Genomic DNA, 25,520 nt, shown 5'->3' on the forward strand with positions numbered 1-25,520 from the left:
CTCTTACTGGGCACCCCAATGGCAACCGTTCACAGTGTGTGTCCTACCCTCGTACACCGAGGTCCCTCTGTCCCTCGACACTCCCCCCATTCACGGTGTGTGTCCTACCCTCGTACACCGAGCCCCTTCTGTCCCTCGATACTCCCCCCCATTCACGGTGTGTGTCCTACCCTCGTACACTGAGGCCCTTCTGTCGCTCAATACTCCTCACCATTCACAGTGTGTGTCCTACCCTCGTACACCGAGCCCCTTCTGTCCCTCAATACTCCCCACCATTCACAGTGTGTGTCCGACCCTCGTACACCGAGGTCCCTCTGTCCCTCGATACTCCCCACCATTCACAGTGTGTGTCCGACCCTCGTACACCGAGGTCCCTCTGTCCCTCCCCACTGTTCACGGTGTGTGTCCTACCCTCGTACACTGAGGTCCCTCTGTCCCTCCCCACCATTCACAGTGTGTGTCCGACCCTCGTACACCGAGGTCCCTCTGTCCCTCGACACTCCCCACCATTCACGGTGAGTGTCCTACCCTCGTACACTGAGGCCCTTCTGTCCCTCGACACTCCCCACCATTCACGGTGTGTGTCCGACCCTCGTACACCGAGGCCCTTCTGTCCCTCGATACTCCCACCATTCATGGTGTGTGTCCTACCCTTGTACACCGAGGCCCCTCTGTCCCTCGACACTCCCCCACCATTCAGGGTGAGTATCCTACCCTCGTACACCGAGGCCCTTCTGTCCCTCGATACTCCCCACCATTCACAGTGTGTGTCCTACCCTCGTACACCGAGGCCCCTCTGTCCCTCGACACTCCCCACCATTCACGGTGAGTGTCCTACCCTCGTACACCGAGGCCCTTCTGTCCCTCGATACTCCCCACCATTCAGGGTGAGTGTCCTACCCTCGTACACCGAGGCCCCTCTGTCCCTCGATACTCCCACCATTCACAGTGTGTGTCCTACCCTCGTACACTGAGGCCCTTCTGTCCCTCGACACTCCCCACCATTCACGGTGTGTGTCCGACCCTCGTACACCGAGGCCCTTCTGTCCCTCGATACTCCCACCATTCATGGTGTGTGTCCTACCCTTGTACACCGAGGCCCCTCTGTCCCTCGAAACTCCCCACCATTCAGGGTGAGTGTCCTACCCTCGTACACCGAGGCCCTTCTGTCCCTCGATACTCCCCACCATTCACAGTGTGTGTCCTACCCTCGTACACCGAGGCCCCTCTGTCCCTCGACACTCCCCACCATTCACGGTGAGTGTCCTACCCTCGTACACCGAGGCCCTTCTGTCCCTCGATACTCCCCACCATTCAGGGTGAGTGTCCTACCCTCGTACACCGAGGCCCCTCTGTCCCTCGATACTCCCACCATTCACAGTGTGTGTCCTACCCTCGTACACCGAGGTCCCTCTGTCCCTCGATACTCCTCACCATTCAGGGTGTGTGTCCGACCCTCGTACACCGAGGTCCCTCTGTCCCTCGATACTCCCACCATTCACAGTGTGTGTCCTACCCTCGTACACCGAAGTCCCTCGGTCCCTCGATACTCCTCACCATTCAGGGTGTGTGTCCGACCCTCGTACACCGAGGCCCTTCTGTCCCTCGATACTCCCCCCATTCACAGTGTGTGTCCTACCCTCGTACACCGAGGCCCTTCTGTCCCTCGATACTCCCCACCATTCGGGGTGAGTGTCCTACCCTCGTACACCGAGTTCCCTCTGTCCCTCGATACTCCCCACCATTCAGGGTGAGTGTCCTACCCTCGTACACCGAGGCCCTTCTGTCCCTCGACACTCCCACCATTCACAGTGTGAGTCCTACCCTCGTACACCGAGGCCCCTCTGTCCCTCGACACTCCCACCATTCACAGTGTGTGTCCTACCCTCGTACACCGAGGCCCTTCTGTCCCTCGATACTCCCCACCGTTCACAGTGAGTGTCCTACCCTCGTACACCGAGGCCCCTCTGTCCCTCGACACTCCCCACCAATCACAGTGTGTGTCCTACCCTCGTACTCCGAGGTCCCTCTGTCCCTCGACACTCCCCACCATTCACGGTGTGTGTCCTACCCTCGTACACCGAGGCCCTTCTGTCCCTCCCCACCATTCAGGGTGAGTGTCCTACCCTCGTACACCGAGGCCCTTCTGTCCCTCGATACTCCCCACCATTCACAGTGTGTGTCCTACCCTCGTACACCGAGGCCCTTCTGTCCCTCCATACTCCCCACCATTCACAGTGTGTGTCCTACCCTGGCACACCGAGGCCCTTCTGTCCTTCAATACTCTCCCACTGGCTGTGCGTGTCCTACGATGTTTCGGCCTCACCCCCTTCGGCTCTCATCTTCATTTTCTATTGGTGAGTTATTTCGGTCCAATCACAGCTGGAGATGAGGCGGCCAAGGTCAAGTTCCTTCCCGGTCCTCCGACACACTGAATGAATTCTATTTATTATTTTGTTTTTCCTTCTCTTCAGGTTTTGTGGCCTCGTTAACTGCCGGTGAAAAGGGATCATTGTTCGCCTGTGGCCTGTTGAGAGCTACCTGTGTGAGGGAAGCATTCGAGGGTACAGAAAGTCCTTTCATCAAGGCTTAGGCCTGAGGCCTCAGGTCTGAAGAGAGTCTGGCCGACATTCTCCTCTCGTCACACCCCTTGCTCGGAGTGAGTTTTTCTTTCTCCCCTCTCGCTCTCTGCGTCCTTGCAACGTCCCGGGGCCGGTCTGCCAGCGGTTTTCTCTCTCTCCCGCAAGTTTGGAGGGCCTTCGGGGGTGGCGGAAGGGTCGGAAAGAGGCCTGGGTCTCGGGTTCTGCTGGCTGCTGAGGTTGGTGGGGGCTGGAGGGAAGGGCTGAGGAGGGAGAGGGGGAAGAGTGTGGTGGGGTGGAGAGAGAAAGAGAGGGGAGATCAGTGGGAAAGGAGAGGTAGAGGGTCTGAGGGAGAGAGAAAGAAAATGTGTGTGTGTGTGAGAGAGAAACTGAGCGAGTGAGAAAGAGGGAGGGGGCAGTGAAAGGGTGAGATTAGGGGAGACGGAGAAAGAGGGAGTGACAGTGAAGGAGGGAGAGTGAGGGGGAAGCGAGAGAGAGATAGAAAGGGAGACAGAGAGGGGGAAAGACAGCGTGCGGGGAGAGTGCGTGCAGAGTGAGTGAGAGGACTAGAAGAGTTAGTGAGGGTTTCAGACACCCACAGAGGGCAGATACGGACTGACAGACAGGTGAGAGGGTGACGAGAGCAGGAAGGGAGGAAGGAGTGAGAGAGGAGGCAGCGGAGATGTGCTGGTGGGCAGTGGTCGTGCCTCTGTTGGGGCTCGTCTCCCTGACCTGTGCCAACGACGCCGGGATCCAGCGACGCCTCACCCCACAGAGCGCCGCCGCCGTCCCTCGCCCCGCGCGGAAGCTCGCGGAAGCCAGCGGGCCGGTGCGGACCCTTCACCGTGGGACCCCGATAGGTAGGTCCGCTTCTCTCGCAGCAGTCCGGGACAAACGTTCCTGGTTCGGGCCGCAGAGGGAGGTGGATAGAGGGGTTTGGCGGGGGGGGAGGGGTTGAGGGTGAAGAGGAGGCTGGTCAGATCGAGGATCATCCGCAGTCTGAGAGCTGTGGCTTGGGAGCAACCCTGTGGGATAGCACTGTGGGATCGAGGGGCCGAGTGGGCTGCAGTACCTGTACCACACAGCTGTTCTAAATACCTCTCTTCTCCCTCGCCCCCTTTCCCTCCATCCTCCCCTTACCACGCTTTTGCCACCCACACTCCTTCCCCTCCATGCACCCAACTTCTCTCTATACCAACCCGTCAGCCGCCCCCCCTCTCTCTCTCCCCGCCTCTCCATCTCCCCACCCCAACTCACCCTCTTCCCTCCCTCTTCCCTCCCTCTCTCCCCTCCCTCTCACCCCTCCCTCTCTCCCCTTCCTCTCTCCCCTCCCTCTCTCCCCTCCCTCCCCTCCCTCTCACCCCTCCCACCCTTTACCCCTCCTCACTCTCCATTTCTCTCTCCCCATCCCGCTGCCTTCCACTCCTCCCCCCTCTGTCCCCTCTCTCCACCCACACACGGACAGGGAGAGACACAGATTTAATCTGAGTGTGAGTGTGAGTGTGAGTGTGTGTGTGTGTGTGAGAGTGAGTGTGTCTGGCTGTTCTGTGGCCCTGTTTTGCTCTCTCCCCTCACATGCTGGGGACCCGTCTCTCTGAAATCAGATTCTGTGCCTCGCCCCTTCACATGTGTTTAAGTTTAAACGTTGCCATCACTGTCCAGGACACACTGGGGCCCCCGTGTCTCCCATGGGTCCTGGACGGCCCTCAATTTTGCTCTCCAGGGAAACCCAGGCGCGGACGTACCCTGGGAAGACGGGCAGTCTGGGGGCTCGGGCGGGAACACTGCCTGGAGCAGTTGGGAGTAGGGGTACACGGGTCCAGATCCACAGAGGGAGAGTCGCACACGCACACACACGCACACACACACGCACACGCACGCACACGCACACACGCACACGCACACACACACACACGCACGCACACGCACACACGCACACGCACACGCACACGCACACGCACACACGCACACACACACACACACACACACACACACACACACACTCACACACACACACACACACACATACACACACACACACACACAGACACACACACACACACACACACACACACACACACACACACGGGAAAGACAAAGGGAGGGAGAGAGAATGGGAGAGCGATAGAGATGGAGAGAGACAGGGAAACAGAGGGCAGAAAGGGAGAGTGGGACAGGGAGAGAGAGAGAAAAGCAGAGGGGGAGAGACAGACGGAGAGTGATGGAGACTGAGAGCGAGAGAGAAAGAGATGGGTAGAGGGGGAGTGAGAGACAGAGAAAGATGGGAACAGGGAGAGTGAGGGTGTGGTGAACTACATATACCTGTCTGGACACGCCCCCCCCTGCTGACTGCTCCTGTGGCTCCTCCCACGGACCCCGGTATAAAGGCGATTGGAGACGCAGCTCCGGCTCAGTCTCCAGGATGTAGTGTGGTGGTCATTTGCTGCTTGTTCTTTCTTCCAGCCAATAAAAGCCGATATCTCGCCTCACGTCTCCAAGAGTTATTGATGGTGCATCAGAGGGACAGAGAGAAAGATGGGGAGATGGATAGACAGGGACAGAGAAAGAGAGACAGAGATGGGAACAGGCAGAGTGAGAGACGGACAGGGAGAGAAACAGTGTGATGGGTAGAGGGGGAGAGAGAGAATGATAAAGGAGAGAGTGGGCAACAAGGGAGAGAGAGGGAGGGGGTAGAGGGGGAGAGGGGTGGAAGTGGAGAATGGGGAGTGAGGGGGAGGGGAAGGGAGAGGGAGCGAGAGCGAGTTAGAGAGACGGGGAGACAGAGAGGGAGAGAGACAGGGAGACGGAAAGAGAGAGAGATGGGGAGCAGGGGGCACAGAAAGGGGAGAGACGGGGAGGAGGGCAGTGAGAGAGGGGTGGACAGGTGGGGAAGGGCAGAGCGAGAGTGTGAGATAGGGAGGGAGGAGTGATGAGGGACCAGGAACAGAAAGTGTAGACAAAGAGAGGACAGTCACACAGAGAGGAGGTGGGGTGGGGGGAAGCATGCGAGGGTGTGGGAGAGAGACAACGGGGAGACGGGGAGAATGTGGGCAAAGAGAGGGAGAGGTGGGGAATAGAGGGGAGAAGGGGGTAAGGGAGCAATCTATCACAGCTCAGGGTATTGGGGCTCGGAGTTCAATCCCGGCGTCGTCTGTAAGGAGTCTCTGTTCGTCTCCTGGTGCTCCAGTTTCCTCCCCCAGTCCAAAGTCGTGCTGATTAGTTAATCCTGGTAACTTGTCCTGTGGTTAGGTTAGGGTTAACCGGGGGAGGGGTCGCTGGATTTCTGGGCAACGTGCTCCAGAGGGCCTGCTCCCTGCTGTCTCGCATTAAAACGTTAATAAATATAAAGCTCTTCTTGAAGCTGGTTCCCCCGGCCTTTCGAGTGCCTGATCCCTCTCCCAGAAAGCAGGGGAGGGAATGGCCAGGGTGGCAGTGTCGCTGGCCGTTTACCCACCGTGCGGACGGACGGGATGGAGGGAGGGGGGGGACATGGGCAGTGCTGACCGCTCTCTGCTGGTCCTATCAGTCCAGAGCCTCTTGGGTGTCCACTCCCCACCCCGCGGCCTCTGTCGCCAACCCCCCTCGCCCTTCATCCATCCCCTCTCTAGCTCCAACCTCCCTCATCCGGTTCCCCCCTCAGGCCCAGCTCCCCCCTCCCCTCCCAGTACTTGACGTCCTGAGGCAAGGTCTCCATCTGATGTGTGGGTGATTTTGACCTCCTCCAGAGGGATTTGGGAGGCTCGTGCTGGAATCGTAAAGGGTTAGTTCTCAGGTGTAACAGGAACATAGAACAAGCCCTTTGTCCCACCTTTTAACCGACTCTGCGATCAATCTAACCCTGCATGGCCTCCATTTTTCTATCATCCATGTGCCTGTCCAGGAGTTTCTTGTCTTTCGAGATACAGCGGGGATACAGCTCTTCGAACCGCGCCCCTCCCTCGATTTAACCCTGGCCTAATCACAGGATAATTTACAACGACCAGTTAACCAACCAACCGGTGTGTCTGTGGACTGTGGGAGGAAACCGGAGCACCCACATGAAACCCAAGCATTCACGGGGAGATTCCTTACAGAAGTCGTTGGATTTGGACTCCGAACTTTGACGCCCCGAGCTGAAATAGCCCCACAGTAACCTCGATATTAAAAATTGAGGCTGTGCCCAATATTAAAAATCCCTACTGTATCTGGCTGACACCACTCTCTGTGCAGATTAAAAAAAATACCCAGACTCTGGCATCCCCCACCCACACTTCCCTCCAATCACCTTAAATTTCACCCCCTCTGGTATTGGCTGTTCCTGCCCTGGGAAAACACCCCTGGCTACCCACTCCGTGTATCATTTTACACACCACTAACACGTTGCCCCTGATCTGCCAGAAGTGGGACTTCCCAGTGGCCAGGCATTTTAATTCCCATTCCCGATTTTTCCCGGCTGCTTTACTGGGAGCAGTGGGAAGTGCGGCAGGAGCTCAGCGGGTAGCTCGGGAAGTAAGCAGCCGGTGTTTGGGGCCGACCCTTCCTCGGGGCTGGGAAGGAAGTGGGGGGAGGGTGCCAGGGTAAAAAGGCAGAGAGGGAGGAAGCGGGAGAGCAAGAAGGTGATGGGTGAAGCCAGGTGGGTGGGAAAGGAGGGAATCTGATAGGAGAGGAGAGTGGTCAGAGCTAGACTGGTGATCTTGAGGCTTTAGCGAAGAAACCTCCCTTCGCTGAACCCGCGAAGAGCTGAAGCCTCTAGCCCTGTCCGCTCTTACGGCAGCCTGTTTCAGCAAGAGCAAACAAAGAGAGACTCGAGGCAAAGTTTCTTTATTATCTGCTCAGCTAGGCAGGACAGTGGAACGCTCCTCTTGCGGGACGTGGGGAAGCAGGGAGACCCCCAGCTTCCCTGGCGACTACAACTGCGGGAAGTGCATCCAGCCGCAGCTTCTAGCAATCCACGTTAGGGAGCTGGAACTGGGTGAACTCCGCATCATTCGGGAGGCTGAGGGGGTGATAGGTAGGACATATCGAGAGGGTAGGCGCAGGACACAGGAAACTGGCTGACAAGAGGGGGAAGGGGTTAGACAGCCAGTGGCCATCCCCCTCAACAACACCTTGGATACTGTCGGGGGGGATGACCTGACAGAGGAGAATCACACTGGTTGTGTCTCTGGCACTGAGTCTGCCTCTGTGACTCAGAAGGGAAGAGCGGAGAAGAGGCACTCTGTGCTGATTGGGGATTCATTAATTAGGGGAATGAACAAAATTCCCGGATGGTTTGCTGCCTCCTGGGTGCCAGGGTCTGGGACATCTCGGATCAAATCCCTGGCGTTCGTGAGTGGGAGGGTGACCAGCCAGAGGTTGTGGTCTGTGTAGATACCAATTACATGGTTAAGACAAGTGACGAGGTTCTGCGTAGGGAGTTACAGTAGGTGCTAAGATAAAGGGCAGGATCTCCAGGGCTGTGATCTCAGGATTGCTATCTGTGCCACGGGCTAGTGAGGCCAGAACGAGGAAGGTTATCCAGTTGGTGATTATAAGGAGTTGTGTAGGAGATTTTGGATCATTGGGTCCTCCTCCAGGGAAGGTGGGACCTGTATAGAAGGGTCGGTTTGCACCTGAACTGGAGGGGGACTAATATCCCAGTTTGTTAATGCTGCATGGTGGGGTTTGAACTAGAGTTGCAGGGGGTGGGAACCAGGGTGCCAGAACTGTTAGTGGAGAGGTTGTGGAGGCAGATGTTGGAAAGACCTCAGACAAGGTCAGTAGTCAGAAGGTTGAGCATGGTGTGACTAGTGTCCTGAGCTGTGTATGTTTCAATTCAAGAAGTATGGTAGGAAAGGCAGATGAGCTCAGGGTATGGATCGACACCTGGAATTATGACGTTGTGGCCATCAGTGAGACTTGGCTTACAGGAGGGGCAGGACTGGCAGCTCAATATCCTGGGGTTCCCTTGTTTTAGACATGACAGAGCAGGACGGATTAAAGGAGGTGGGGTGGTGGTATTAGTCAGAGAAAATATCACAGGACAGACTGGAGAACTCAACTAGTGAAGTATTCTGGGTGGAACTGAGAAATAAGAAAGGTATGATCACGTTAATGAGGCCAGAATTACAGAGCACACAGCAAATCCTAGGGATTTAGAGGAACACGTTTGTACAGAGATTGCAGACTGTTGTAGGACACATAGAATTGTTATAGTGGGTGATTTTAACTTTCCACATATTGACTGGGACTCCCATACTGTAAAAGGACTAGATGGGATAGAGTTTATTAAATGTGTTCAGGAATCTTTCCTTCATCAGTACATAGAAGTCCCAACAAGAGAGAGTGTGATGCTGGATCTGCTGCTAGGGAACGAGACGGGGCAGGTGACAGACGCTTGTGCAGGGGAACACTTTGCATCCAGTGACCGCAATGCCACTAGTTTCAAAGTAAATATGCAAAGAGACAGGTCCAGTCCTTGGGTTGAGATTCCAGATTGGAGAGAGGCCAATTTTGATGGTATCAGAAATGATCTGGCAAGCGTGGATCGGGACAGGCTGTTTTCTGGCAAAGGTGCGCTTGGAAAGTGGGAGGACTTCAAAAGTGAAATTTTGAGAGTACAAAGCTTGTATGTTCCTGTCAGAATAAAAGGTAAAGATAACAAGTGCAGGGAATCTTGGTTTTCAAGAGATATTGAGGCCCTGATTAGGAGAAAAAAGGAGGTACCTAGCAGGTATAGGCAGGCAGGAGGTCCTATTGGGGTGTGAGAAATGCAAGAGGACATTTGAGAAAGAAATCAGGAGGGCTCATGGAAGACATGAGGTTGCCTTAGCAGACCAGGTGAAGGAGAATCCAATGGATTAAGATATGTTAAGAGCAAAAGGATTGCCAGGGACAAAATTGGTCCTCTGGAAGACCAGAATAGTGATCCATGTATGGAGCCAAAACAGGTGGGGGCAGATCTTCAATGCACTCTGTGCATCTGAATTTACTTGGGATATGGATACAGAGTCTATAGCAGTGAGGGAAAGCAGTATCAACTTGTACAGATTACAAAGGAGGAGGTGTTTGCTACCCTGACTAAATCAGGGTGGATAAATCCCCAGGGCCTGACAAGGCAAGTCCTGAAATTGCTGGGGCCCTAGCAGAGATATTTAAATCATCCTCAGTGACAAGGGAGGTACCAGAGGGTTGGAGGATAGCCAACGTTGTTCTGCTGTTTGAAGAAAGGAAATGAAGAAGTTGAGTTCAAGAGTTCAGTTGTGGGGAAGTTATTGGAAGGTGGTCTAAGGGATCAGATACACAAGTATTTGGATAGACACGGACTGGTGGGGGGGGGGGGGGGAGTAGGTCACGTGTAATGAATCTTATGTAGTTTTTCGAGGAAGTTACCAGGAAAGTGGATGAAGGCAAGGCAGTGGATGTTGTCTACATGAACATGGCAAGGCACTTGACAAGGTCCCACACGGGAGGCTGGTCAAGAAGGTTCAGTCGCTCGGCATTCAGGATGAGGCAGTAAATTGGATTAGACGTTGGCTTTGTGGGAGAAGCCAGAGAGTGGCAGCAGATGATTGCCTCTCTGACTGGAGGCCTGTGACTACCGGTGTGCCTCAGGGATCGGTGCTGGGTCCGTTGTTGTTGGTCGTCTATATCACTGATCTGGGTGATAATGCGGTGAACTGGATCAGCCAATTTGCGGATGACACCAAGATCGAGGGTGTAGCGAGAAAGGCTATCGGTGATGCATTGGAGATTTGCATCAGCTGGAAAAGTTAGCTGGAAAACGGCAGATGGAATTTAAGACAGAGAATTGCGGGGTTTTGCACAGTGAGTGGTCAGACACCGAGGGGTGCGGTAGAGCAAAGGGATCTGGGAATACAGGTCCATAATCCGTTGACGGTGGCATCGCAGGTAGATAGGGTTGTAAAGCAAGTTTTTGGTGCTGTGGACTTCACAAATCAATGTATGGAGTAGAGGAGAGGAGATGTTATGTTGCAGTTGAGTAAGACGTTGGTGAGGCCTGATTTGGAGGTGCAGTGAACAGTGAGGAAGACTGCCAAGGCTGGTCAATCAATCTGCAGCAGCTGGAAAAAATGGGCTGAGAAAAGGCCGATGGAATTTAGTGCAGACAAGTGAGAGGTTTTGCACTTCGGTAGGACTGGCCAAGGTCGGTCTGACACAGTGAACGGTAGGGCATTGAGGAGTGTGGTTGAACAAAGAGATCTGGAAATGCAGATCCATAAATCATTGGAAGTGGCATCACGGGTAGATAGAGTTGTAAATGTAACTCTCGCTACAGCTAGCGGCTTAATTTAGGGGGTGATAGCCCTCCCGTCCGGCCAAACTTAAGAATCTCGTTTGGATGGATGCTGCGCGATGAGTCCCCTGTTACAAATCAACACCCTGAAATAATAAACAGTACACAATATGCGACTAAACAATTAAGTTTTATAATTATTACTTTGACTATATGGTTAGTAAAGAAAACGATATAAAGACAAAGGGCCCAATCTTAAGAAACAGTCTGTTGTGCAATGTTGGAGCTCACTGATAAGCCGATTGTCCACCATCGACCTCCTCCGATTGTCGCTGCCCTTCGGACCCTCGCTCCAAGTCCACCCCATCTGGCGGTCTACCAACTCTCTCCATTCACGTCTTCTCTCCTCATCTCTCCCCGGCAAAAGGCCATGAAAATCTCTCTTCCAGACTCACCAGAAAGAACAGCAGCATTCCAAATCCCGTTATCTCCAGTCATAGCCCAAACATTGCTGCTACAGAGAAACCATTACATTATCAGTGAAACCTTACGGCATGTTACATAAAGAAAGCTTTTGGCATATTGGACTTCATAAATCAATGTTCTGAGTGCAGGAGATATTATGCTGAAGTTGAATACATGTTGGTGAGGCCTAATTTGGAGTACAGTGTGCAGTTTTGGTCACCTACCTACAGGAAAGATGTAAATAAGTTTGAAAGAGAACAGAGAAAATTTACAAGGATGTTGCCGGGTCTGGAGGACCTGAGTTATAGGGAAAGGTTGAATAGGTTAGGACTGTATTCTTTAGAACGCAGATTGAGGGGAGATTTGATAGAGGTATACAAAATTATGAGGGGTATAGATAGGGTAAGTGCAAGCTGGCTTTTTCCAGAGGTTGGGTTACCACTGAGGTCATGGGTTACAGGTGAAAGGTGAGAACTTAAGGAGAACATGAGGGTAAACGTCATTACTCCGAGGGTGGTGAGAGTGTGGAACGAGCTGCCAGCACAAGTGGTGCATGTGAGCTCCGTTTCAATGTTTATGAGAAGTTTGGACAGGTACCCGGATGGGAGAAGTGAGGAGGGCTGTGGTCCCAGTGTAGGCCAATGGGAGTAGGAAGTTCAGATGGTTTTGGCTTGGACTGGATGGCCTGTTTCTATGCTATACTTCTCCGTGAGGAGGGGAGAGGCAGGTAGAAGAGGGGAGAGGGAGGGAGAAGAGGGGAGAGGGAGGGAGAAATGTTTTTTTTTACAAGAAGGAGAACTCGATATTCAGGCCGCCAGGTGACCCACAAGGCATTGCTGCACTGCCCCAAGGGTGGCACAAGAGGAGGCCGTGGATCGACATGTCGGAATAGGAATGGGAATTAAAATGGTCAGTCACCGGAAGATACTCCACAGAGGGGAGGCTGGTTTCCGTGACGGGCCGAGCTGTGTCCGCGAGTCTCTGTGGTTCTCGCGGTCGCGGGCCGAGCGGTTACTGTGCGAAGCCGTGATGTATCCATTAGGGTGCTTTCTACGGTGCAGCTGTGAAAACTGGATACGAGGGAGAGTGGGGTAGGGATGTGTCTGCGATGGGAATCGGCGGGTGGGCGGTGAGGAGGGGTAGGGCACTGGGATCTTGCAGTGCAGTGCGGAGAGTGATGACTCCAGCTGCTCTTTCTCTCTCGCTGCCTCTCTGCTTTCCAGCCAGCCGGGCCTGCGCCGTTGGCAGCATCCTCCTGTACCCAGGGGCCATCTGGACGCCAGAGCCATGCCTTGTCTGCGCCTGCCAGACGGGGGGGACGGCCGTCTGCGAGCGGACCGAGTGCTTGGAGGTCAGCTGTGCGGGGGCCCGCGTCCCGCCGGGGAGGTGTTGTCCCGTGTGTCCAGTGAGCGGTGAACCAGGTAACCCCACCCCCCCCGCCGTCATCATTACTCCCTCCATTCCCTAAACTCCCACCCATCTCCATAACCCCCTCACCTACACCCCTCCCCATCTCCATAACCCCTCACCTACACCCCTCCCCATCTCCATAACCCCCTCACCTACACCCCTCCCCATCTCCATAACCCCCTCACCTACACCCCTCCCCATCTCCATAACCCCTCACCTACACCCCTCCCCATCTCCATAACCCCCTCACCTACACCCCTCCCCATCTCCATAACCCCTCACCTACACCCCTCCCCATCTCCATAACCCCCTCACCCTCACCCCTCCCCATCTCCATGACATACTCATTCCCCTACACCCCACCTGTCATAACCCCCTCCATCCCCTAAACTCCCACCCATCTCCATAACCCCCTCACCTACACCCCTCCCCATCTCCATAACCCCCTCACCTACACCCCTCCCCATCTCCATAACCCCCTCACCCTCACCCCTCCCCATCTCCATGACATACTCATTCCCCTACACCCCACCTGTCATAACCCCCTCCATTCCCTAATCTCCCACCCATCTCCATAACCCCCTCACCTACATCCCTCCCCATCTCCATAACCCCCTCACCTACATCCCTCCCCATCTCCATAACCCCTCCCCCTAATCTCCTACCCATCTCCATAACCCTTTCACCTACATCCCTCCCCATCATCATGACACCCTCCATCCCCTAAACTCCCACCCATCTCCATAACCCCCTCACCTACACCCCTCCCCATCTCCATGACATACTCATTCCCCTACACCCCACCTGTCATAACCCCCTCCATCCCCTAAACTCCCACCCATCTCCATAACCCCCTCACCTACACCCCTCCCCATCTCCATGACATACTCATTCCCCTACACCCCACCTGTCATAACCCCCTCCATTCCCTAAACTCCCACCCATCTCCATAACCCCCTCACCTACATCCCTCCCCATCTCCATAACCCCTCCCCCTAAACTCCCACCCATCTCCATAACCCCCACCTACACCCCTCCCCATCTCCATAACACACTCACCTACACCCCTCCCCATCTCCATAACCCCCTCACCTACACCCCTCCCCATCTCCATGACATACTCATTCCCCTACACCCCACCTGTCATAACCCCCTCCATCCCCTAATCTCCCACCCATCTCCATAACCCCCTCACCTACACCCCTCCCCATCTCCATAACCCCCTCACCTACACCCCTCCCCATCTCCATAACCCCCTCACCTACACCCCTCCCCATCTCCATAACCCCTCCCCCTAATCTCCTACCCATCTCCATAACCCTTTCACCTACATCCCTCCCCATCTCCATAACCCCCTCACCTACACCCCTCCCCATCTCCATAACCCCCTCACCTACACCCCTCCCCATCTCCATGACATACTCATTCCCCTACACCCCACCTGTCATAACCCCCCTCCATCCCCTAATCTCCCACCCATCTCCATAACCCCCTCACCTACATCCCTCCCCATCTCCATAACCCCTCCCCCTAAACTCCCACCCATCTCCATAACCCCCCACCTACACCCCTCCCCATCTCCATAACACACTCACCTACACCCCTCCCCATCTCCATAACCCCCTCACCTACACCCCTCCCCATCTCCATAACCCCCTCACCTACACCCCTCCCCGTCTCCATAACACACTCACCTACACCCCTCCCCGTCTCCATAACCCCCTCACCTACACCCCTCCCCGTCTCCATAACCCCCTCACCTACACCCCTCCCCATCTCCATAACACACTCACCTACACCCCTCCCCGTCTCCATAACCCCCTCACCTACACCCCTCCCCATCTCCATAACCCCCTCACCTACACCCCTCCCCATCTCCATGACATACTCATTCCCCTACACCCCACCTGTCATAACCCCCTCCATCCCCTAATCTCCCACCCATCTCCATAACCCCCTCACCTACACCCCTCCCCATCTCCATAACCCCCTCACCTACACCCCTCCCCATCTCCATAACCCCCTCACCTACACCCCTCCCCATCTCCATAACCCCTCCCCCTAATCTCCTACCCATCTCCATAACCCCCTCACCTACACCCCTCCCCATCTCCATAACACACTCACCTACACCCCTCCCCATCTCCATAACCCCCTCACCTACACCCCTCCCCATCTCCATAACCCCCTCACCTACATCCCTCCCCATCTCCATAACCCCTCCCCCTAATCTCCTACCCATCTCCATAACCCTTTCACCTACATCCCTCCCCATCATCATGACACCCTCCATCCCCTAAACTCCCACCCATCTCCATAACCCCCTCACCTACATCACCACCCATCATCATAACCCCCCCAATCTCCTACCCATCTCCATAACCCCCTCACCTACACCCCTCCCCGTCATCATGACCCCCTCCATCCCCTACACCCCTCCCCATCTCCATTACACACTCATTCCCCTACACCCCACCTGTCATAACCCCTTCCATCTCCTAAACTCCTCCCATCTCCATAAACCCCTCACCTACACCCCTCCCCATCTCCATAACCCCTCCCCCTAATCTCCTACCCATCTCCATAACCCCCTCACCTACACCCCTCCCCATCTCCATAACACACTCACCTACACCCCTCCCCATCTCCATAACCCCCTCACCTACATCACCACCCATCATCATAACCCCCCCAATCTCCTACCCATCTCCATAACCCCCTCACCTACACCCCTCCCCGTCATCATGACCCCCTCCATCCCCTACACCCCTCCCCATCTCCATTACACACTCATTCCCCTACACCCCACCTGTCATAACCCCTTCCATCTCCTAAACTCCTCCCATCTCCATAAACCCCTCACCTACACCCCTCCCCATCTCCATGACACACTCATTCCGCTACACCCCCACCCATCATTATAACCCCCTCCCCCTAATCTCCTACCCATCCCCATAACCCTTTCACCTACATCCCTCCCCGTCATCATGACCCCCTCCATCTCCTAAACCCCTACCCATCTCCATAACCCCCTCACCTACACCCCTCCCCATCTCCATAACACACTCACCTACACCCCTCCCCATCTCCATAACCCCCTCACCTACATCACCACCCATCATCATGACCCCTTCCATCCCCTACACCCCTCCCCATCTCTGACCCCCTCCCTCCCCTACACCCCTCCCCCAAAACACTTCCACGTCTCTATAACTCCTGATTCCCCTCTCTCGGCCGTTGATCCCCATTCTCCAGGATCTCAGTCTTCCCAAATCTGCCCACCTCCAGACTGATCTCAGATCCCTGCCCTTCCCCTCCACTTGGAAGCTGTTCCCTCGAGCTCACTTCCTCCGGCCCTGGAGGTCCATCCTCCATGATCCACACTACCCTGAGCGCAGGGCCGAGTGTGTTGTCGGAGGCCTGTGTCCGCGCGCACACGGGAACAATGAGAAACGTACCTGTAGCAGCACCAGCGACGCAGAGCGCTCACATGAAAAACACCAATTTACACCCGAGTTTAATGTTCAGTAACAATCCGAATCTCCTAGGTTACAGAGGCGTGCCTCCTTTGAGGCTGTCTCTGTGGGCTAGGCCCGGGGGGGGGGGGAGTGGTCAAGATGGAGGGAGTGTTGCCATGACAACTTGGCGATCGGGGGACTGTGCTTGCATCAGTGTCGCTGACCCCCATTTTCCTGCTTTCCCTCCCTACCACCCCCCCCCCCCTCGCTCCAGGCGGATCCCAGATCGCTGGCGTGGACTCCGCGGACAAACGCGGCGGGAACAGGGGCCGGAAGCCGAGCGGAGCCCGGGTGGAGGGCGCGAAGGGATGGGGGGGACGCGGAGACGGGTCGGCCCCGCGGGGAGAGGGGGAGGGGCGGCCGAAGGTGGACCGGGCGCGGCCTCCCAAGTGGGGGCGAGCGGGGGCAAAGGGGGGATCCTGGGGAGCGGGCGGACTGCTGCCCATCCTGGAGAGAGCCGGGCTGAGGGATCCCGGGGTTGGCCTGCGAGAGGGGAGAGTGGGCGTCAAGGGGAGAGAGGCGGGTACCAGGAAGGAGGCAGCAGTTGTTAGGAAAGAGGAAACAGGCATCAAGAAACAGGAAGCGGGCATCAAGAAACAGGCACTGGGCATCAAGAAACTGGTACCTGGCATCAGCAAACAGGCACTGGGTGTCAAGAAACACGAAGCAGGTGTAAAGAAACTCAAAGTGGGAGTTAGGAAGGTGAAGGAGGGTGCTAGAAATGAGGAAGCGCGTGTGACGGAACAGGAAGTGGGCACTAGGAAGGAGGAACTGGGCACGAGGAAACTGGAAGCGGGCATCCAGCTGGGGAGGGTCTCCAAAAAGCCACAAGCGGATCTCAGGAAGTCAGACCCAGTCCTCCACAGCCCGGAGGTCGGGCAGAAGAAATGGGGGAGTGGACACAGGAAGATGGAAGCGGGGCCGGGGAAAGAGGGTGGGGCCGGCCGTAGGGGGACAGGGGCAGGGGTGGCCTCTGGGAAGCCGGGTGCAGCCACCAGGAAGTGGGGGACGCCCCCCAGAGGGGGCGGCGGGAGAAAGGAAGCAGGCAAGAGGAAACCGGAAGCGGAGCCCGGGAAAAGGCCCAGGGCAACGAAAGCCCCCGTACCCTTCCCTCCAGAACTCCTGCCGCCTCTGGAGAGCGTATCCAAGATCCCGTCGCTCCCCTCCGGGTGCATCCTCGCTGAGAGGGCCATCGCCTGCCCTGGAAACAAGCTCTCGGTCATCCCGAAACTGGCGGACCCTGCCCTGCACACACTCTACCTGGCAGGTAAATCCGGTAACGGGGAGGGAGGGAGCGCGCGGGGCGGGGGGGCTGCACTGTGGGAAAGGTGGTGATGGAGCCCCATGCTGTGCAATGGGTGGTGAAGAGGGAGTGCCCCACCATGGAAGGGGGTGGACAAGGAAGGAGTGCCACGGTGAGGGAGAGGTAAAAATGAGGGGCCCAATGATCTCTGCCAGCCTCCTCTGTTAATGCCTCTCCCTTCCCTCCAACCCCCCCTCCCCATCCTCCCTCTCCTCCCTCCCCTCCTCCTCTTCCTCCCTTTTCCCTCTCCTCCCTTTCTCACTCGTTTCCTCTCCCCTTCTTCTCCCCCTCACCCCTCCCCTCCCTTTCTTACTCGTTCCCTCTCCCCTTCTTCTCCCCCTCACCCCTCCCCTCTCTCCCCTCTCTCCCCCTCCCCCTCTCCCCCCCTCCTCTCTCCCCCTCTCCCCTCCTCCTCCGTCCCCATTTCCCCCTCTCCACCTCCCTCCCTATGTCCCTCTACCCCCTTTATCTCTCTCTTCCCTCCCCCTCTCCCTCTCTACTCGCACCCTCTCCTCCCCCCCCCCCCCCAATCTCTCTCTCCCACAGACAACAACATCACCACCGTCTCCTCCGCGGATTTTGCCCACCTGCCGAACATCCAGTGGCTGGACCTGAGTCGTAACAATGTGGGGGATGAGGGAATGGACTCCGAGGCATTTCGGGTGAGTAACCTCCCTCCACTCACCCTCTCTTCACAAACCATTGAAGGATCCCTTCCCCAGAGTTCCAGCCCTGTCTGAATCCTACCAACACCACCCCCCCCCCCTCCAAAATCCCCATACCCTCCTTCGTCCAGAGCCTCGTCACCTCTTCTGGCCACTCAAACGCCCAGACCGTGCCGAAGGGCCCAGCGTTGAGTGAGCCAGCAGGGTGGGGAGGGAGCTCTACATTGTTGGATGGGTGGTGAGGGAGCTCCACACTGGATGAATGATGGTGAGGGATCTCCCCACTGCGGGAGGATTAGTGAAAGATCTTCGCATGGCAGAGTGGACAGTGAGGGATCTCCACATGGCAGGATTGGCAGTGAGGGATCTCCAGACAGCTGGATGGATGGTGAGGGATCTCTACACAACAGGGTGGGCAGTGAGGGATCTCTACACAACAGGATGGACAGTGAGGGATCTCCAGACAGCTGGATGGATGGTGAGGGATCTCTACACAACAGGGTGGGCAGTGAGGGATCTCTACACAACAGGGTGGGCAGTGAGGGATCTCTACACAGCAGGGTGGGCAGTGAGGGATCTCTACACAACAGGGTGGACAGTGAGGGATCTCTACACAGCAGGGTGGGCAGTGAGGGATCTCTACACAGCAGGGTGGGCAGTGAGGGATCTCTACACAACAGGATGGACAGTGAGGGATCTCTACACAGCAGGGTGGGCAGTGAGGGATCTCTACACAGCAGGGTGGACAGTGAGGGATCTCTACACAGCAGGGTGGGCAGTGAGGGATCTCTACACAACAGGATGGACAGTGAGGGATCTCTACACAACAGGGTGGGCAGTGAGGGATCTCTACACAACAGGATGGACAGTGAGGGATCTCTACACAACAGGATGGACAGTGAGGGATCTCTACACAGCAGGGTGGGCAGTGAGGGATCTCTACACAACAGGATGGACAGTGAGGGATCTCTACACAACAGGATGGACAGTGAGGGATCTCTACACAGCAGGGTGGACAGTGAGGGATCTCCAGACAGCTGGATGGACAGTGAGGGATCTCCGCACAGCAGGGTGGCAGTGAGGGATCTCCAGATGGCAGGGTGGATGGTGAGGGATCTCCACACAGCAGGATGGATGGTGAGGGATCTCCACACAGCAGGGTGGGCGGTGAGGGATCTCCGCACGGCAGGATGGGCGGTGAGGGATCTTCGCACAGCAGGGTGGGCGGTGAGGGATCTCCGCACAGCAGGGTGGGCAGTGAGGGATCTCCAGATGGCAGGATGGACAGTGAAGGATCTCGGCAGGATGGACGGTGAGGGATCTCAGCAGGATGAACAGTGAGGGATCTCCGCACGGCGGGAAGAATGGTGAGAGAGCATCACACAGAGAGAGGGGTGCTGAAGGAGCCCAGCGCTGAGGGAGCCTGGTGCTATGGGACGGGGGCTGCAGAAGCTCCACCTGACAGGAGGCTTGGTGAGGGATCTCCACCTGGCAGGAGGGTTGGTGAGGGATCTCCACATGACAGGAGGGTTGGTGAGGGATCTCCACCTGGCAGGAGGGTTGGTGAGGGATCTCCACATGACAGGAGGGTTGGTGAGGGATCTCCACCTGGCAGGAGGGTTGGTGAGGGATCTCCACATGACAGGAGGGTTGGTGAGGGATCTCCACCTGGCAGGAGGGTTGGTGAGGGATCTCCACATGACAGGAGGGTTGGTGAGGGATCTCCACCTGGCAGGAGGGTTGGTGAGGGATCTCCACATGACAGGAGGGTTGGTGAGGGATCTCCACATGACAGGAGGGTTGGTGAGGGATCCCCACATGACAGGAGGGTTGGTGAGGGATCTCCACATGACAGGAGGGTTGGTGAGGGATCTCCACCTGGCAGGAGGGTTGGTGAGGGATCTCCACATGACAGGAGGGTTGGTGAGGGATCTCCACCTGGCAGGAGGCTTGGTGAGGGATCTTCACCTGACAGGAGGGTTGGTGAGGTATCTCCACCTGGCAGGAGGGTTGGTGAGGGATCTCCACATGACAGGAGGGATGGTGAGGGATCTCCACATGACAGGAGGCTTGGTGAGGGATCTCCACATGACAGGAGGGTTGGTGAGGGATCTCCACCTGGCAGGAGGGTTGGTGAGGGATCTCCACATGACAGGAGGGTTGGTGAGGGATCTCCACCTGGCAGGAGGCGCTGAGAGGGATCTCCACATGACAGGAGGGTTGGTGAGGGATCTCCACCTGGCAGGAGGCGCTGAGAGGGATCTCCACATGACAGGAGGGTTGGTGAGGGATCTCCACCTGGCAGGAGGCGCTGAGAGGGAGTGCCGGACGGTACGGGGAGCGGTGAGATTGATGGTAGTTAGGGCACACGCGGTCCTGCAGGAAGATAGATAGATAGATAGATAGATAGATAGATACTTTATTCATCCCCATGGGGAAATTCAACTTTTTTCCAAGAGGGTTAGGAATGAGCGCCCCGCTGTGGGAGGGGCAGCGAGGAGGGAGCACCACACCAGGGTAAGGTCAGAAAGGAGCGAGCAGGGAGGGGCGGCGAGGTAGATGAGGGAACGACACAGGATGTTGTCTATTTTGGACCTGCAAGGGTCCTCAAGGTGGACTGTTCTGGAAGGTTGGGCCTACGGAATGCAGGGAGAGCTGGTTCTGAGAATCCAGCACTGGATCAGAGGGTAGATGTCGGAAGCTTGCTTCACGAAATGGAGGCTGGTGACCCGTGGTGTGCTGCAGTGACCGGTGTTGGGCCGCTTGTCCAATATTGCTATCTTATAAATCAGAGTCAGGTTTAACGTCGTGAAGTTTGGTGTCTTTGTGGCAGCAGCACATTGCAAAGCGTAATAGCAGAGAAACAGAACTGGGAATTAGTATGGATGTATACTAAATAGTTAAATTAAGTAGTAGTGCAAAAATAGAAATAAAAAAAGTAGTGAGTTAGTGTTCATGGGTTCAATATCCGTTCAGAAATTGGACGGCAGATGGGAAGAAGCAGTTCCTGAATCGTTGAGTGTGCGCCTTCAGGCTTCTGTACCTCCTCCCTAATGAGAACAGGACATGACCTGGGTGATGGGGTCCTTAATGATGGAAGTTGTCTTTTTGAGGCATCGCTCCTTGGTACTCTGGTGACTAGGGCCCATGACGAGCTGACTAACTTTACAAATCTCTGCAGCTTACTTCGATCCTGTGCAGTAGCCCCCACCCCAATACCAGTCGGTGATGCAGCCAGTTAGAATGCTCTCCACAGTACATCTGTAGACATTTTCAAATGTTTTTTGGTGACAAACCAAACCTCCTCAAACTCCCGATGAAATATAGCCACTGCCGTGCCTTCTTTGTAGCTGCATCGATGTGCTGGGTCCAGGTCAGGTCCTCAGAGATACTGACACCCAGGACTTATCATACACCCTGCGCCGATGCTTCAGCAGTTATACCAGAGGGGAGACAGGAAGAATTTATAGAAAGCCTTCAGCCCTTGGTCATCAGAAATTTGCTTTGAGAATGAAGAGCAGGAACGAGAGTTGAAAATGAGACAAGTGATTGAGTCCAGATTAAGGGAGGTGGGGTCAGACAGGGGTGTGATCTCTCGCAAGAAGATTCTAAGAGAATTTGCAGTATTCCAGGCATGATAATTTGAACAATCGACAATACACAGGCAACGGTGGCGATAGCTAGAGCAGCCCCAAGAAATACTGGGTACAGTCGTCGAAGAAAGTGCAGAAGACTGAATGCAGTGGTTGACACAAAGAAGAAAGGAATATGGAAATGTGAACGCAAGAACTTAAGAAATAGGGCAGGAGTCGGCCATCTTGCCCGTCGAACCTGATCCGCCATTCAGTTAGATCATGGCTGATCTGGCCACGGACTCATCTCCACCTACCTGCCTTTCCCCCATGACCCTTAATTCTCCTACTCTGCAAAAATCTATCCAACCTTGTTTTAACTATATTTACTGTGGTAGCCTCCACTGCTTCACTGGGCAGAGAATTCCACAGATTCACCACTCTCTGGGAAAAGCAGTTCCTCCTCATCTCTGTCCTAAATCTACTCCTCCGAATCCTGAGGCTGTGTCCCCTAGTTCTAGTCTCGCTTACCAGTGGAAGCAACTTTCCTGCCTCTGTCTTATCCAACCCTTTCATAATTTTATACGTTTCGATAAGATCTCCTCTCATCCTTCTGAAGTCCAGCAATTATGATCCCAGGCGACTCATGGTCTAACCCCCTGATCTCTGGAATCAACCTGGTGAACCTCCTCCGCACTGCCTCCAAAGCCAGTATATCCTTCCTCAAGGGGGGAGAGTACTCCAGCTGTGCCCTCACCAGTACCCTGTACAGTTGCAGCATAACCTCCCTGCTCTTAAATTCAGTCCCTCTGACACTGAAGGCCAACACCCCATCTGCCTTCTCGATAGCCTGCTGCACCAGCAAACCAACCTTTTGTGATTCGTACACAAGCACTCCCAGGTCCCTCTGCACAGCAGCACGCTGCAATCGTTGACCATTTGAACAATAATCTGAGCTGAAAGTGGGCAACGGAGCGACAAAACAGACGTGGTATTACTTAGGGAGCTCGATAACATCGGACGGTGGGGCTGATGTTGAAATTAGAAGGAGGATTGGGATTGCAAAATCCACGTTCGAGCAAGGTACTGAAGACCAAGAGAGCTTCAATATGTACAGAACTCCGAGTGGTGGGGTGCTACGTTCACTCCGCACTAATGCATGGAAGCAAATGTTAGACAGTATCAAAGCAAAACGGGGGAAGACCCGAATGATGAAAATACCGTGGAAGGACTGGTTAGCAACCCGGGAAGCGCTGCAGAGAGCCAGAGTAAAGAGAGGGCTGATATCATCGATCGGGAAACGGCAGCTGGAACCGAGGAAGGAGAAGCTCAAACATCTTGCAGGGACGGGGAAAGCCGATGGAAGGAAGAGTCACGGTCGACAGCGCGTGGTATTCATGAGTCACATCAAAGGACGGAGAGACAGAAGAGCTTATTCGAACTCGTTAGATTAAAGACAGATGCAAGCCCACGATCGCCCACATCATAAGACACGGCCCACAGTGATGAGGCAGATGGAATACAGTGTCGGGAAGTGTATCGTCAGGCACTTCAGTAGAGGGAATAGAAGAGTAGAATATTTTCTAAATGGAGAGAAAATACAAAATTCTGAGGTGCAAAGGTGATTTTTGTGCAGGGTTCCCTAAAGGTTAAGCTGCAGGTTGAGTCTGTGGTGGAGGAAGGCAAACGCAAACACGAGGAAATCTGCAGATGCCGGAAATTCAAGCAACACACACAAAATGCTGGCAGAACACAGCAGGCCAGGCAGCATCTATAGGGAGAAGCACTGTCGACGTTTCAGGCTGAGACCCTTCGTCAGGACTAACTGAAAGGAGAGATAGTAAGAGATTAGAAAGTAGGAGGGGGAGGGTGAAATGCGAAATGATAGGAGAAGACCGGAGGGGGTGGGATGAAGCTGAGAGCTGGAAAGGTGATTGGCGAAAGTGATACAGAGCTGGAGAAGGGAAAGGATCATGGGATGTGATGCACCATCAATAACTCACTCTGAGACGTAAGAAGCGAGATATCGGCTTTTATTGACTGGAAGAATGAACAACACTACATCCTGGAGAATGAGGCCGGGCTCAGACCTCAATCGCCTTTATACAGGGGTCTGTGGGAGGAGCCACAGGAGCAGTCCAGACAGGGGTCTGTGGGAGGAGCCACAGGAGCAGTCCAGACAGGGGTCTGTGGGAGGAGCCACAGGAGCAGTCCAGACAGGTATATGGAGTTCACCACAGGACGGGAGGCCTCGGGAGAAAGAAAGGGGGAGAGGAGCACCAGAGGGAGATGGAGAACAGGCAGAGTGACGGGCAGAGAGAGGAAAAAAGGGGATGGGGTAAGAAGGGGAGGAGGGGCATTAACGGAAGGTAGAGAAGTCAATGTTCATGCCATCAGGTTGGAGGCTACCCAGCCGGTATATGAGGTGTTGTTCCTCCAACCTGAGTGTGGCTTCATCTTGACAGTAGAGGAGGCCATGGATAGACATATCAGAATGGGAATGGGACGTGGAATTAAAATGTGTGGCCACTGGGAGATCCCGCTAAGGCAAATGCAAAGTCAGCATTCGTTTCAAGAGGACTAGGTTATAAAATGTAGGGCTGGAGGGAGATTATAGTGAGGGGGAAAAAGAGAGAGAAAGAGAACCAGACTGAAATTATAGATAGGGATGGGGTAAGGAGGGACAGGGGTATCAACGGAGGTCTGTGAGTTGGATGATCATGCCGGCAGGTAGGAGGCTACCTAGGCGGGAGATAAGGTATTGCTCCATCGACCTGCGTGTGGCCTCATCTTGACGGTAGAGGAGGCCATGGACAGACATATCGGAGTGGGAGTGGTCTGTGGGATTGAAGTGTGTGGCCACAGGGAGATCCCGCCACTGCTGGAGGACCGAGCGCCGGTGTTCGGCGAAACGGTCTCCCAGTCTGCGGCAGGTCTCCCCAATGTATAAATGGCCACATCGGGAGCACCGGATACAGTACATCACCCCAGTTGACTCGCATGTGAAGTGGTGCCTCACCTGAAAGGACTGTCTGGGGCCTGGGATGGTGGTGAGGGAAGAAGTGTGGGGGCAGGTGTAGCACTTCTTCCATCTGCAGGGATGAGTGCCCGGAGGGAGGTCGGTGGGGAGGGATGGGGGGGGATGAATGGACAAAGGAGTCGTGTAGGGGAGTTTTGCAGGAGACAGGGTGGGCTCTCCCCAGCCCTACCTTTCTTTCTCTTTTATTTCCCATAATTCTCCACCTTCCCCCTAGCCCATTTCCCTCCAGCCTATCACTTCCCAGCTCTCTACTTCATCCCTCCCCCCACTTCTTATCCCCCCTCGACCATCCCATGTTAATTCATTCCTGATGAAGGGTTTCGGCCTGAAACGTCGTCACTACCTCCTCCCGTGGATGCCGTCTGGCCTGCTGAGTTCCGCCAGCATTTTGTGTTTTTGATGTAATGCTGAGGCTTTGCTATGAGGATTGTGAGAAGTTTTGGGTCCATTATCTGAAAAAAGGATGTGCTGACATTGGAGAGGGTTCAAAGGAGGTTCAGAAGGGCTTGTCATGTGAGGAGAGTGATGGGTCGGGGCCTGTGCTCACTGGAATTCAGAAAAATGAAAGGGGATCTCATTGAATGGTGAAAAGCCTTCATAGAGTGGATGTGGAGAGGATGTTTCCTGTGCTGGGAGAGTCCAAAACCAGAGGACACAGCTTCAGAATAGAGGTGAGTCCTTTTAGAATGATGAGGGGGAATCTCTTTAACCAGAGGGTGGTGAATCTGTGGAATTCATTTCCACAGGCAGTTG

At 55.1% G+C, this 25,520-nt stretch overlaps 1 protein-coding gene across 1 annotated transcript in view; it reads left to right on the top strand.

Annotated features, from left to right (window-relative positions):
- Positions 1 to 2,528: 2,528 nt before the first annotated feature.
- The window catches only part of LOC140715731 (uncharacterized), a 41,080-nt gene continuing 18,088 nt past the window's right edge, over positions 2,529 to 25,520 (top strand). Inside the window, exons 1-4 of the mRNA XM_073028102.1 lie at positions 2,529 to 3,439; positions 12,483 to 12,680; positions 16,402 to 17,454; positions 18,037 to 18,152. Coding sequence (XP_072884203.1) covers positions 3,262 to 3,439; positions 12,483 to 12,680; positions 16,402 to 17,454; positions 18,037 to 18,152 — 1,545 coding nt within the window. The 5' untranslated portion in view covers positions 2,529 to 3,261. The remainder of the gene's footprint in view (positions 3,440 to 12,482; positions 12,681 to 16,401; positions 17,455 to 18,036; positions 18,153 to 25,520) is intronic.

Source organism: Hemitrygon akajei, chromosome 24 (assembly GCF_048418815.1).
Source record: "Hemitrygon akajei chromosome 24, sHemAka1.3, whole genome shotgun sequence".
In the NCBI taxonomy this organism is placed as follows: domain Eukaryota; kingdom Metazoa; phylum Chordata; class Chondrichthyes; order Myliobatiformes; family Dasyatidae; genus Hemitrygon; species Hemitrygon akajei.